At 41.4% G+C, this 14,126-nt stretch overlaps 1 protein-coding gene across 1 annotated transcript in view; it reads left to right on the top strand.

Annotated features, from left to right (window-relative positions):
• Window positions 1–76: 76 nt before the first annotated feature.
• MMRN2 (multimerin 2) overlaps window positions 77–14,126 on the top strand; it is a 20,667-nt gene continuing 6,617 nt past the window's right edge. Inside the window, exons 1-3 of the mRNA XM_010078195.1 lie at window positions 77–357; window positions 12,517–12,639; window positions 13,725–13,831. Coding sequence (XP_010076497.1) covers window positions 77–357; window positions 12,517–12,639; window positions 13,725–13,831 — 511 coding nt within the window. The remainder of the gene's footprint in view (window positions 358–12,516; window positions 12,640–13,724; window positions 13,832–14,126) is intronic.

Raw genomic sequence — 14,126 nt, 5'->3', positions numbered from 1 at the left:
CATTCCTGAATTAATCCAGGCTGAGCTTCAGAGAAGAGAACAAGAGACAGGTGTAACCTGGGGGGGGAAAGCCACGATGCTAGTGCAGCTTTTGCTCATCTGTAATACAATAGGGTTGGCAAAGCTGGTCAAACACTCAGACCATCATGGATATCATGGTGGCTCAGCACACAGCTCAAAGCCACAAATTTATGAGACCTCTGCTTACCCCCAGCTGACTCCACTCTCACATGAGAAAGGTTATTGGGAGGCAGAAGGGCCAAGGGACGATCCTCAAGATTACCCTTCAAGTGTGATCTCCTCACATCAGGAACAGAGAGAGGATTTTGAAGCTGTGAGCTCACAGTCCCGAAACGGGTAAGTACCCAATGTGTGTGTCTTAGATGTTAACGATAGTGAATCCTGGCTGGTGTCTTTATATCCTGGTGATAAAGGACCATTTTCAATATTGGTTTCTCATTAAAATACATTAGATTTTAGGGATCAATGTATATCCAAACAGGAGGTGCTTAAATGTTTTAACTACAGAAACAGAAAGCTGGATTGCTTGTGGAGGATGAAACCACAGGTGGGACCGGCTCTTTGTCCGGTTCGAGATGGCAGAATGGGGCTAGGGGTCTAGGGACACCTGGCAGATGTGAAGCCTTCCAGTTCTGCTGTAGCACCATAAAACAAAATGCTGTTTCTGGCAAAGCAGAAGTAGAGAAAATTAATTTACTTTTTCTCATCACAAAACAATGCTGATTATTTTTGCTGACCATGGCAACCTCTGCCCATCATCAGAATGTGCCTGGTGCAGACTTGGGCCTTGGAAATAGAGACGAGAAGAGAATGGCAGGATGTTAGCAAAATAAAAATAGTGAGGGGTAAATATAGCAAAGTGAGGAACAATAAATAAGCACAAAAATGACGACAGATTCAACCCTCCAAAAGGTTTTCATGACAGTGAAATGCTTCTCTATAGCAGAAGAGTAGCCATCTTGACTGGAGAAGGCATGTACTTCACTGGAAAGATTTCCAAGCACTATGGTTTCTCTAAGTTTTACAGGGCACATAAGTAGGTCTCTAAATGTTTAAAATAGATGAAAACCACGCAGGACAGTAAATGAATCTTTTATGGCCTTGATGGACGGGTTCTGCAGAGCACTGTTTGGGAGAGCTGAAGCAGCAGCACAGTGAGTGCTGTTCACAGCTCAGTGCTTCAGGATGCCCTGGCATTTTTCCCTGTAAATGCTCTTGAGGAAAGGAAAAAAAGGAGGTGGTAGGAGACCATAAAACCTTGCTCATGTTGTGCTTCCCTTTCATGCAAAGTAAAGTATGCAATCTTGTTTCTAATCTCATCTACATGTAAAATTAAGGCTTCCCTTCTGTATGTAGCATGGCGAGTGTATTAATACCCTGTTGTCCTTCATACTGCATCTTCCCACAAACCTGCACCTCCCACCGTTAACCTTAAGTCCCTTTCTAAAGCCTGTGTTGACTTCCAGTTTCCTGATGGGTAGGTTTTGATAACGACATGCACTGTTAAATCACCAACTCCTGGTTAATGCATTTCAGACACTGTCAGAGGAAGGAAAACAAAGTGTAAGTGGTACTCTGGACTTCCTCGTTATACAGCAAGGTGGTAATAATTTGATTGCTCATTGAAATGCCAAAAGCATTCTGAAAGCTATGAGTACTGTGAAAATTCAACTGTGTAAAAGGATACATGCATAGGTCAGCAAGATGCTGTAACATACTGTCCTAATGGGGACTTCTTCCTTTGCTATATAACTTTGTCCAGCACCAGCTTGTGTAATTCAGTTCAGCATCAGCCATTACTCATCCTAATTTCCTCCCAAGAAGAGAAACACATCCTCCTTTTGTGGAGATAGTTGCATGATGAGTCAAATCGTAACGTTCCTCCCAATTATAAAGCTATGTTGATGACTACAAGCAATCAAAATCCAGCCTGGCAGTAGCTTTATGGTATTTATTCTTTTGCTAGGGCTATCACATTTCTAGTGCACACAAGCCCAGGAAGCTGGTACATCTAATGAAAGAAATTTGAGACTTTGAGAGGAATTATGTCAAAAAATGAGGGGAAAGAGTGCAAACAAGAAAGGACAGCATGGCTCCCCTGTAACAGCACTCCAGATTCTAAAAGTCATTGCAAAAGGTTGAGGCAATGTACCTTCAGAGCCTGACATCCTCGAGTGCACATCAGGTGCTCACGGCTGGAGTACCCTGCCATGCACAGACAAGAAGTTGTCATTAATCTGGTATTTCCTCCCTACAAGGGTGACACATGCCCTGGAAAAAACACTGAAGGACTGGTCATGTATCTCTAAAGAGGGGAGCAGGAAGAAAAGCATGAGGAGTTAATCAGGTATTAACAGATATAGGGAGATAAAGGCATGCCATAAAAAAGCCCAAGGTAGTGGAGAATAATTTTCTACCAAAACTATGTCCCAGTTCTAGTTTGCTTTTGAAATAAGAAAATACTTTATTTTCAGAACTAGGAAACAAACAAACAAACAAAATCTAATGTAACTTTGTCTCTGAGACAAAGTATTGACACTCATAATTTTCTAACAAAAATTATGTGTTTTTTTCCAACCTCTTGCTATTTTCCCTCTATATATTAGGAATACCAGTTCTTACAAAATATTCTTAGTTTTTAAAAAAATGTATAGTATTATTTTTTCTTATTGCAGTTATTTGAATAATTGAGACCATCATGACTAATGTCCAAGGCAATTAGTCAGACTCTGGCTTCTGTTTCAACATGTAAGGTGAAATGACTCATAGATCCCAATCAAATATGCTACTTTACTAATGAATTCCTGTCAGAATAACAAGATTATTCTAATAAAAGCTTTAAAATAAGAAAATCAGTTAGAAGAAGTCACTCATCTTTAGGTGGCTTTTTTAAAAAGAGAAATGTGTATATAATAATCCCACAGTTTCAGCTATTCTTCAGAGGAAGAACTAGGCAACAGCTTAATATCTCATCTGTTGCTTGTATCTGAGCAGACAGGAGAAGCTCTGCATGTTCAAAGTGAACAAGCATTTGTACATGTTACTTACAAATTCAAAACTATCAGAAGAGGAAAATTTTCCAAAGGGACTCACCTTTTTTTTTTTTTTCCCCTTTTCTCCCCAGCAGCTGTGCCTCATATGAGCTGATCAGTTTGACTTAAGATATTTTATTCTATGGCTGAGGTAAATGGATCCATGTGTAACAAAACTTTCAGCAGAACTGAAAAGGGAAATGAAAATGCAAGTACATGAAGAGATCTGTACTGTGAAATTGCTGGACGGTATTAGCATTTGTTTTAGCAATGGAGGATGAAGAGTAAGAGTAAAAATCAGGTTCTGGATTTCATAAATACTCAATGCATAATACCCAAAATAGAGAATAAATAAATTTTCACTCTTCATTTCCCATATAAAACAGATGCCTCATGCAGAATTTCATAGGAACGCCCTATTGTTACTAATGACTTTCCTGTGTGCAGATACAGGCAGCTAAAATGAGGCTTGAAAAGCTGCCTGGGACATCACCAGATACGTGGAAGTTCTAAAAGTGACCCGGTAAATATCAAATAAGAGCTTGCACTAGCTCATCACATACTCTAATACTTCCCACTAGGTGTAACCAATTCAACGGCTGTCTGATCAAGCCATATTGAAAGGGACAGTAAATACATCAGTGAGATAACACACCATTATTGTTATCCTGACAATTGCTATGTGGATGACACACCTGATAGCTTGTGGAAACTTGTACTAAACCGGCAAGCTGCCTTGAAGATGTTTTTTTCTTTAGAGCCACTTCCATCAAATACTTGCTAAGGACACATACGTGAGCAAGGCACGGTGCTCAGCTGACCTCAGGGGAGCTGAAGGAAAGGGCCACGTCAGTACACAGCTGCGTGTCCCCCCTTAGGCTGTACCATTTGGTCCTGGGCAGACAGAACTGGACACGTGTCCTTCTCCACGTGTCAGTATGGGGGCCAGGAACACAGTGACCCAGCCTTTAAAGGAGAGGTTCCCTGGCCCTGGGAAGAACACACCATCTTCTCTATACCCTCGCCATGAACTTACCTCTATTGATCAGAGATCCATGGAAAGACCTCTACTGTAATTACCCTCAGAAGGGCTTGTTTTCTCTCCCTACAAATGGATTATTTATCAACCCAAGGCATGCACTGAAGCACCACTGGGGGAATCCAGTAGCCCAAGGCTCCCATCCTTTCTCAGCACTGAGAAGAATCGCAGCCAACTGGCTTTAACCTAACCCATGTGCCCACAGCACCAGGAAGTCAGGCTGACAACTCAGATTTCATGCACTTAGTGTTCATATTTCATTAAAAAAAAAAAAAAAAAAGATAAATGAAGCATCTACAAGATGCAATCCCATCACATGCTGGCTCTGACAGCAAAGCCTGAAGCTGCCTGTGCCCTCCGTTGGCCTGACCTGCCTGTCAAGTAACACTGTAAACTATATCACTTAAACATTCCAGGTTAAAAATAGTCTTGGGAAAAAGCAGAGTTTATTTTTGACATTCCCCCTAAGGAACCACACTGACAGAATTGGTCCCCCAAAGGATGGCTCACCCAGTAAGGGAGAAATAGACTGTGGTGATGAAATGGCAAGGAGTAGAGCAACTACAGAGGGTTTACCTATCTATGGCAAAGTCTCTCAGGACTTCTCAGTCTTTCCAAAAGTGTAATAATTGCCAAGTAGCCCTTGTTTTGGATTTGCCCTCCAGTTGGGTAAGTGGTTTAGCTTTGCTTCTTTCTCTTTAATTCACAAACACACATTCAGCCTGTCATCTATTGGGATTTTTCTTAAAACTACAACATGCCTGCAAAAAAGAAAAGAAAAAAACCAAACCAGAACAAATCCCCAAACTCCACCACTGGAACTATAAATAGAAAAAAAAAGGCAGAAATCTTCATCATAAGTAAATCCTTAATTGCCTTAACATATTTCAAGGTTTGGACACACGATACTGTGAAGTCACCCTTGATTAGAGGAAGGCTTCCTAATGTCAGCCAGGTGCACTGTTATCTCACTGAAACACACACCTCTTCCTCTAATTTGGCACTGAGATAGCCACAAAGGAGCAGGACTCTTTGTGATTACTCAGGGTGTCAAAATACAGAACAACTATCCTCTGAAGTGTAGACAAGCAGAGAAAACCCCAATCAGTCTTAGTCTAGGGAAAGTCAGAACAATGCTCAATCTTAACAGTTTATTTTTCTTGTCCACTTTTACAGGAAAACTTCCATTGATTTAATTAAGATCAGTTTCACACTGACTCATCTATTTCTTCAAAACTAGACAGGGACTTTCTTAGGAAGCTTATGGGACACTGAAATTTCCCAACAAGGGGGCATAGAACATATGCTTAAAATAAAACAGGTTTGGATGAAATGCAGCAAAATGTGATCTTCAGCCCCTGACATCCTGCAAACTAGTGGAATGGCCATTGAGTGCTTAACAATAGGCTTTTGCAGTGCCGAGTTCATTAACAGAAGCAATGGTTTCCTATCAAAATTAGGCACTTGGCTCCTTTCAGGACTTCAGGAAATTCTCTAATATTTGACTCTTCTTGGGCTGCACGGCTGCAGGTGCAATGGCTCCCTATTAGCATGTTTGATGCAAATGACACAGCTTCATTGCATGTGATACAGGAGTTATCAAACCCTCTGTGCCCAAAGGATTGTTTTATTTCACAGCTCATTAGTGGAAGCAGCAGCAATTCATTCTTCCAGCAGATGGCAAGAGACCTCTTGTTTTAGCACAGCCACAGAACCACCATCAGCCCCATCACCATGTAGATCCAACACCTTCCTACTCACGCAGGTCAATACCCTTTCAATGAGTGATTGGCGGCCAACACTGAACAAAATTCTGCCAACTTCTGCCCGAAACATGATCAGGGCAAACCTTGGTGCACATTGTCTGTACCCTGGGTGCATGCTGTCTGGGAAGCTCATCTTCCCACGCATTTTTGACTTACTGTCATCAGCACAGCTGTCCTAGTAGGTGGCCACTGGCTGTGATTCCTGCTTCAAGACAAGGTCTGACAAAGGAGTGAGCATGCTATACTAGAGGTGAACTTAAGTCTTCAGGAATCAAAAGATGAAATCCACGTGTATGCTACCTTCTGAATGGACTGCAGAGCTTCTGTTGTGGGGAGGATAATATAAATGAGCTAACAGCTGTAGATGTTTGTGAGGAGGAAAAACCTCTTGCACTTATCTCCCTGAAGTAGCCTATACAGCAGTGGGATTTGGCTCAGAACCAGCTCCCAGCCAATCCTGCTTTCTCTTGAGCTCCTGCTCCCAGCAAGGCTCCAGGTTCAGGACTGGAAAGCCTTCACTGCACTACATTTTTAGGACACTCTGCAGGACAAGTCCCAACTGATAACACACTAACGGGCACTACTGTTGGAATAACAGTGGCATTCAACCAGCATTACTCAGGGCTCTGGGAGACTTCCAGCACCGTATGGAAATCCACACATTTGAAACTACCAGCGCCACTCTTGTCAGCCCAGCTTGCTAAAGTAAACCAGAAATCAACCAGTCTACCTTAAACCCCAGTGGAAAACCATGGTGCTGTGGGATGAGTCACGGGAAGGTCCCCGACCCTCCCTGAGAGCAAGCTCTACCCGTTCGAAGGAAAAGATGGAGAAATGTGAGAGTTTCTGCTGTCTAATGGTAATACAGGGCTGCTGGCTGCTCCTGAAGAGATGGAGCATTCACTGAAAGACTGCCAGCGATCACTTGCTGTCTGCTAATTAGAAACCCTCCAGCACAACCTGTTCCCTCAGCAAACCAGCACCTTTTTCGACAGCTGAACACCTTCTGCATTCCAAAATGACTTAAAAGATACGTCTGTCTTGAAACTGATGTGCATAGTCCTAGTTTAGATTAATTTAAATGTGGTATTTTACCGCTGTTTTATCAAGGCTGCTTTTTCTTGTCAGTAAGAATTTTGCACTGAAGAAAAAAAAAAGAACAGATTATTCCACAGCTAAAACCTCATTCTTTTTTTCTGCATCAACTGGTATAAATCAGGAGTCATTCTGTATGAGACAATGAAAAATTGCTTAAGTTAGAAGAACACAGTCCTCTGTTGTCATTTTGTAGCAGATTTAAGCAGCAGTAATTTCTTATCTGGTGCCTTTTGCACTGTATAGAAAAGTGTTATGGACCTGAAAAGTTTTGCATTTTGTCCAGTGGTAGTCACAGGAATGGCTGGACAGGAATTTTCAAAGTAATTATAGAAACTGGCTTCCTTGAGAATAGAAACCTGAGGAAATTTATGTGAAGGACAACTCAGTTGTACTAGTACAACCAAAGGAATGACAAAACTTATGGGAAAACTATGTCCTGAAATCCTGAAGCTTTTGTTCAGGCAAAAATTCCACTGACCTAGGAAGCATCTAAAATGATGCATTGCAGAGCCCATTAAGAGAACATGTAACTCAGAAAAATAAAGTAAGTCCCTAGCTGAGCTGGGGGGCATTACTCACACTCACTGTCACGCTGCAATTGTTGGTGTAGCAGTGTATGAAAAAGGAAACTACCACATATTCATCCAAGCAGGTGACAATTACTGCAGACCAACCATGTCACTTTATCTCCTGGTTCTCTGGGCTTTATTTTGCTTGCTATGACACAAGGTGGCCCGGCCAAATCCTAGAATCAGAGATAGAACTGCCTGCATTTTGCTGTGTTTCAGTAAAAACAGAAGTATTACCCGACACAAGAAAAAAATCTGTTTAAGGTCAGTTTTCGGTTTAAAGACCTTAAAGGTTTAAATAAAAAGAGCTTGAGCTAACCTAAATTTGCTGAACCTTGTTTAAATACAGAATGCTTTGTCATCAGATGTATTTAACCTCAGACAGAAGAATTCCCTTGCCTCAAAATAAGGCAAAAGTGGATGGATGCATGTGAAGACTGTATTCAATAAGGAGATTAGAATAAAGCCTAGGGAAAAAAGCCACCTAGTCTAGCAAAGAAAATTATTAAGATACTTTTCTCCTGATTAAAAAAAGGATTAATTTGCTTGGAACATAAAACAGGAAAAGCAACTGAACAAATGAAACATCTGTAGTCCTGAATTTACTATGGCTCCCTCAAGTGTTCGTCTAACTTGCAGTGTTGTGATAAAGTTTACCATTCACCAGACTGAAGAGAAAGCTCTTCTGTTCTCCTCACATGAGCAACTTCTTTCTACTCCTCTCTCTCCTTGGCAGCAGAAGCTTGAATCAAAAGGAAACTCTATTAAAGAGAATAAAAGTAGAGGGTATTAGGTTGGTTATATATTCAGTGAATGAAGCCACATAATTACAAAGAGGGGGGAAAAACACAGAAGCAGAATACAAAGCTGCTGTGTTCCAGAATCCAGCTGAATAAAAAAAGTGCTATTTGTGAAAGAGCAGCTCTTTGAAACTTCATAGCCTGATTCAGAGCCCACTGGTGCCTGCAGAATTCCTGCTCACCTCACTGAACATTAGATCAAGCCTTTCTAAGTCTTTACATTGTTCCACTTAACATTAAACAATGACATATTTTCCCTCAAGCTTAATACAGTTAAGGAGTATTTTTAGCTACAAAGTTTTCTTAAGGGAAACATTTGACAAGATGTGCAAAAAATACTCCAATAAAAGTTTAATCTTTGGGCAATGTATCTATATTGCAGCTTACTACAGATGGGAAAGATAGACCTTATTTACTTCTTTGATGAAAGAATAAATTTTGATAAGCTTCATGGAATTCTAAACCACTAATTTTTTTTGTGATAAAACCAAACCATGATATTTTTAGCCCTTCAGCCCCACAAATAAGCTTTTAAGATCAAGTGAGAGAGAACTAGTGAGCAGACACCAAAGAAAAATGGACATAAAGAAATGTGACCACCCTTATAGGAAGTTTTTATTGAGCCTATCAAATTCCCCTTTTTTCATGCTATTCATTCTATATAATGCTAATAACTGTCCAAAGTAGGCATCAAGTTTGGATCGACTACTGACTCAACTTCTGATATAACATAACTCATTTCTACAAGTGGGAAGCCCACTGGATACCTCCAACACATTAACGGGTTTTGAAAAAGGAATCCTCGTATTTTCTATCAAATGTGTGTGCACATATATGTGTGCCATACAGCACAAGTACTCGCAGTCCCATAGTGCCACTTGCTCACACATGTGTTGATGCATGTAAACATCTGGTTTAGATTTGTATGGCTTACATGACTCAAAGGACTTGTTTGGGAGCTGTGTATGGTGGGAAAAACAAATCAGCCCAGATGATGATTCATGGGGCGTGGATTGTTTTTATTAGGAAAGAACAAAACACTACAGCCAAAGAATCCTATTTTAAAAGGTTTCCACACTGAAAGCAGACTGGATCTGGCAGGCATCCAGCGGGCAGACCCAAGACACTGCACCTAGCAACAAATACCTGTGAGCTCCAGCAGCAGCACCCGGGCACTTTATTTCCCCAGAAAAGAAGCAGAGAGGATTTGAAAAGGGGGGAAAACCACTCCCAGCCATGGCTTGCTGGGCACACGGGAGAGGACAGCCTAAACACAAGCACAAACCAGGTCTCTGTTTCAGAGTTATTACACCAGGCACTGCAAAGCGACACAGCCTTACACAGCCTGTCAGACTTGTGCACACCTCAGGGGCAGGCGTCAGCCTGGGCACACATCCTGGTCAGCTGGCTTTAACTGTATTGCCTGTTGACACAAGCAGAGCGTTTGTTTCTTTAAGAGTAATGATTTAATGAAAACTTGAGGGTTTGTCTTCTGGTTCAGTCCCATAGGAAACAAGACTCCCATGGTTAACAGTCACAAACATTCCCTGTTACTTGCAAAGGCCTTAAAACTACAACTCCTCAAAACAGCTGTTTTGGCTTGAAATCACAACCAGGCTGCAGTAGCCCACTTGCCCCTTCAGCTTTCCCAGCAGCGCAGGTTTTGCCACATTCCTGCCCCTGCTTCTAAGAGGCGAAGAGTTTTGCTTGCAAGAGTGTTCGTTGAAATTGCAATCACATTTTCCTTAAGAAACAGGGGAGAAAAAAAGGCTGTTGTCCCCAGCTAGCCCAGGCTGCCTGCCCTTTGCTCCTGCTGTCTCCAGCTTCCTTGCAGCTTCCTCCCCTTCTGGCCACCCAGCCACTGTAGCCGCAGCTTCTGCTTCTGTGGAGGACTCAGTTCCCCATTGTTACTGCAGCTCTCTCAGAGGGGCAAACTTTTTCAATATATCCTGCTTATCAGAGATTTGGTTCTTGTGTTCCCATTTAAAAATACACTGCCTGAAGTTCAGCTGTTCTTCATCAGACACAGCTCACTCCCTCACACAACGCTCTACTCCATTATAACACAAGCTCTAACAAACTCATGGGGTACAAGAACCTCCTGATGTCTCCAAATACCCCAGCTGACATGGTCAGTACTGTGTAAGGTCTGATATTACTTTTTTTCTGAGAAACTAGTGTTGATTTCTTAAAAGAAAGGAAATTAATAGTATGTGTAATGGCATGTAACATGATTTCCAGTTTTTCTCCAGGCTTCATTTAAGCAGATATAGTGCACATATTGACACTAGCAAGTTCCAAGGCTCATAGTAATGGCTGCGAAGATGCTGGGTGCTTTTCTAGAACAGCAGACCCCTAGAGAGGCCAGATAGAGGGGGGGAAAAACCCAATTCATGTGAAAATAGCACCTGCTCACTCATCAGATTTACTCTTGGGCATTCAAACTTTCCAGTGACAAATGTTTCAGTACTGAATTGACAAGGGCAGTATCAGGAAGAACAACATTGAAAAAAAACCAAAACAACCATTAGCTGAGATGTCTTCAACCAGGACAGCTAATTTCATGACCATTAGAGAGCTTTTTCCTCTGCAGGTGCTTTACCATGAGGGAGTGATGAAGACCTCAAACCCTTTTTGCAACTGATTTCATGCCAAGCTTCCCATCTGGAGAACAAGACTGTGATTTAAACTGTGGACTCTGATGTTTTGGTGTAGAATAGCTAACAACCCCAGCCCAGCAAGCACCAAGGGATATTTGGAAGAGCCATGGGTCCTGCTGCAAAGAGAAGATCTGGGTTTCATGGGTCCCTGGGGAAGATGGAGCCCTTTGCCACCTGTCAGATGCCCAGATGGCACGGGCTATGGAAGGTCACTGCTTCAGAGCCTAAACCACTGAGGCTGAGCTGCTAGAGCCCCATATCCCTCAAAAACTGCATCTCCACTTGAAAAGAGAAACTAAATCCAATCCCTGCTTCCATTTCCCAGGACAGGAACCAGTCAGGTTAACTGAACCTGGCAGCCTGTTTGGACCTGCCTAGATACAGACACTTAGGAAAGTGAAGGTGAATTAGCTGCAACAGCAAGGGTGGGATATATGCCCATGTGAAATACAAGGCTCCTGTCTTTAATATACTTTGTCTGTAAAATGCAACTCTTCCTCTGAAGGTTTTGTAGCCAGAGCTGAACAGTGAGAGAGCAGGGACCCCTTGTGTCCCTATAGCTTCTTTGTCCAAACAAAGCTGTCACATCCTTTTTCTACTCATCACTATCCATTGAGAGTGATAGGATCCTGTGGCGTTTAACTGGTTAACTTCTCTAAACACCCTACCTGAAACAATGTATTGAATACATGTATAGTGTATGAACAATAACTGCAATTACTAATTAAGCAGATGATAATACTATTTTTTTCCACACTTCCCATTACAGTTATTACTTCTTACTTCCCGTCACTTCTGATTTTGGATTTTAAAAATCAAACTTCAAACAGCAGTACACTTCCATGTCTTGACTTTAAACTCTTGAAAATGAATCAGCTGACCTACACTCTAGGATTTATAGATGCCTGAATAATTCTGATTTGGAAAATTTACCAAACTAGTAAGACGCATGTGTCCTTACTATAAGTATAAAACTAAAACCCAAGAAAACCACCCTCATTTTTCCAATATTATTTTCCTGCAGGTGATGGGAGAAATTATTTCAAAGCTAGTCTAATTAAGTTCAATCAGTTACTATATTATCTTGAAGAAGTAATACTTAGGAAAACACTGATTATTAGTGGAGTTAATGTAGGATTAAGTTTTCAGAAGCAGTCTGCCTCAACCTGATGAGTCAGTCATTAGGCATCTGAAATGGCAACGTGCCAAGAAAGGCAATTTGACATTTAAAGTGACATTAACCTGCAGGTTATCGCGAGTTGGAAATTTCTCTTGCTAAATGAAAGGAACGGAAATGGAACTAATGTATCAAAGTTCACACAATCAACCCCTTTGTAACAAACTTAGATAAACATCCCAAATGAAAATAAATGAACAGGGAGCGGGGGGAGAAGCTGGCAAATATTTTCCACTTTCACCTGGGGGTGGGGGGAATAGAAGGCCCTTCTGCATCTCACTCTTCCCTTGGCACTGTTACAAGCAGACACTTTAAAATACTTCAAATTTCTTTGTCATATCTTTCTTCCACTAGGAACTGGTGTTCCTTCATGCAGTCCCGGCTGGTAACATACATCGAAGCCTGCATGAAGGAGAAGTACATTGTCAACTCCCAGCAGCCCTGCCTAAATGGAGCACCAGACTGCCAGAAGATCATGTAAGTATCCTAAATAAAACCAACGAAGGCAACAGAATTTTCTCTTAAGTATCTAAATTATATTTTCAGAAGTATTTAATGACACATTTTAAAAAGAATTAAAGCACCAACTCAATTTAATACCAAAATGGCACAGGGTCTGATTCAGGTCCCTTGAGGTGATCAGGCCTTTAAGTAACCTGGGCAAACAATTGCCTTTCCAAGCCACCAAGTACAGCACTACAAGGTGATCCAAGTGATTTTTCAAATCTTCACACGTTTTTTCAGAAAAAAACAGAGACCATGTATTTTCCATTATCTTCAGGTCATAATACACACGCATAACTTCAAAAAGCTCTGCCTGTGGCCATCAGTGAGACTATTTACATGGCAGGATTTGGAAATGTGCAACTGCCCAAGTGCTTAATCTTCCTTCAGAAGGACTGGGTGCCCAAAGAGTACAGGTGAAAGGCAATAGAGCACCTTAAAGTACCAGGACTGATACATGTTTAAAGCCAGCAGGCATTGAATCACAACACAGTTTTGAAGTGAAACAGTATTTAATACTCACCGATGTGTTTTCACATCTATTAAAAATAAAACTTTCTCTACTTATCGGAATATTATAGAAGTTAAAGCTCAGGCCACACTTGATTGCAAAGGGCTATTACAAAAAAATATTACAGTTGCATTTCTGATGGTCAAATGCATTTGCCATCTGTGACATTTCTCAGACTTGTGTCAGATCAGTGCCAGCATGTTTGAAAAAACTCTCTCCTGGAGAACAGCAGGAGTGTGAGGCAGACCACTGGAGCCCTGCTCACTGAATAGTAGTTGCATTCTGTCTGCAATGTAAGAGAATGTGCACACACCTCCTGTTGCAGACCGTAAAAAGCAATCTTACTTAGGTGAAAAAATTTGCTGTGGAGTGCCTAAATGTTTTACTAAGCAGCAGTGACACAGTTTATGAAAAATTTATTAACCTTGTTCTGCATTAGTCATTTAGGACATGCTTGGCACCAGACTGCTGCCAGTCAGTGAATTTACCCCAAGTGATGCCAACTGACAATAACTTGCAATGTAACACCCAGACCCTTACTCCCCAGGTACAGGACAGCTCTGAAGCCAGTCTATCAAGTGAAACAGAAGGTTTTGAAGTCTTTGGAATGGAAATGCTGCCCTGGATTTATTGGCGAGGACTGTGAACAGCGTGGTAAGCAAAGCTGGAGAAAAAGAGTGATAATTAATGACTAAATGGCAGTTGTGGTGGCAAGAAATGTGTGCCTATCTGTTTTTCCTTTTTTTTTTTTTGAAAACCAATGCTTTATTTTCTTTGGTCTGCTATGCCCCAGATCACCAATACCTTCAAACAAGGAGCAGTTGTAATTAGCTGCAATTAGTAGCTAATAGCATTGGCAATTTATTCTTCTGTTAGTAGCACCTCTGTAATCTTTACACACAGATAAAGGTATTCATTTGCCAGGGAGCCTGTCAGATGTACAAGTCCA

Source organism: Pterocles gutturalis, unplaced genomic scaffold (genome assembly GCF_000699245.1).
Source record: "Pterocles gutturalis isolate BGI_N339 unplaced genomic scaffold, ASM69924v1 scaffold35083, whole genome shotgun sequence".
NCBI classification, from domain to species: Eukaryota; Metazoa; Chordata; class Aves; order Pterocliformes; family Pteroclidae; genus Pterocles; species Pterocles gutturalis.
The sequence above is the reverse complement of the archived record's forward strand: the minus strand, read 5'-3'. Positions and strand labels throughout refer to the sequence as shown.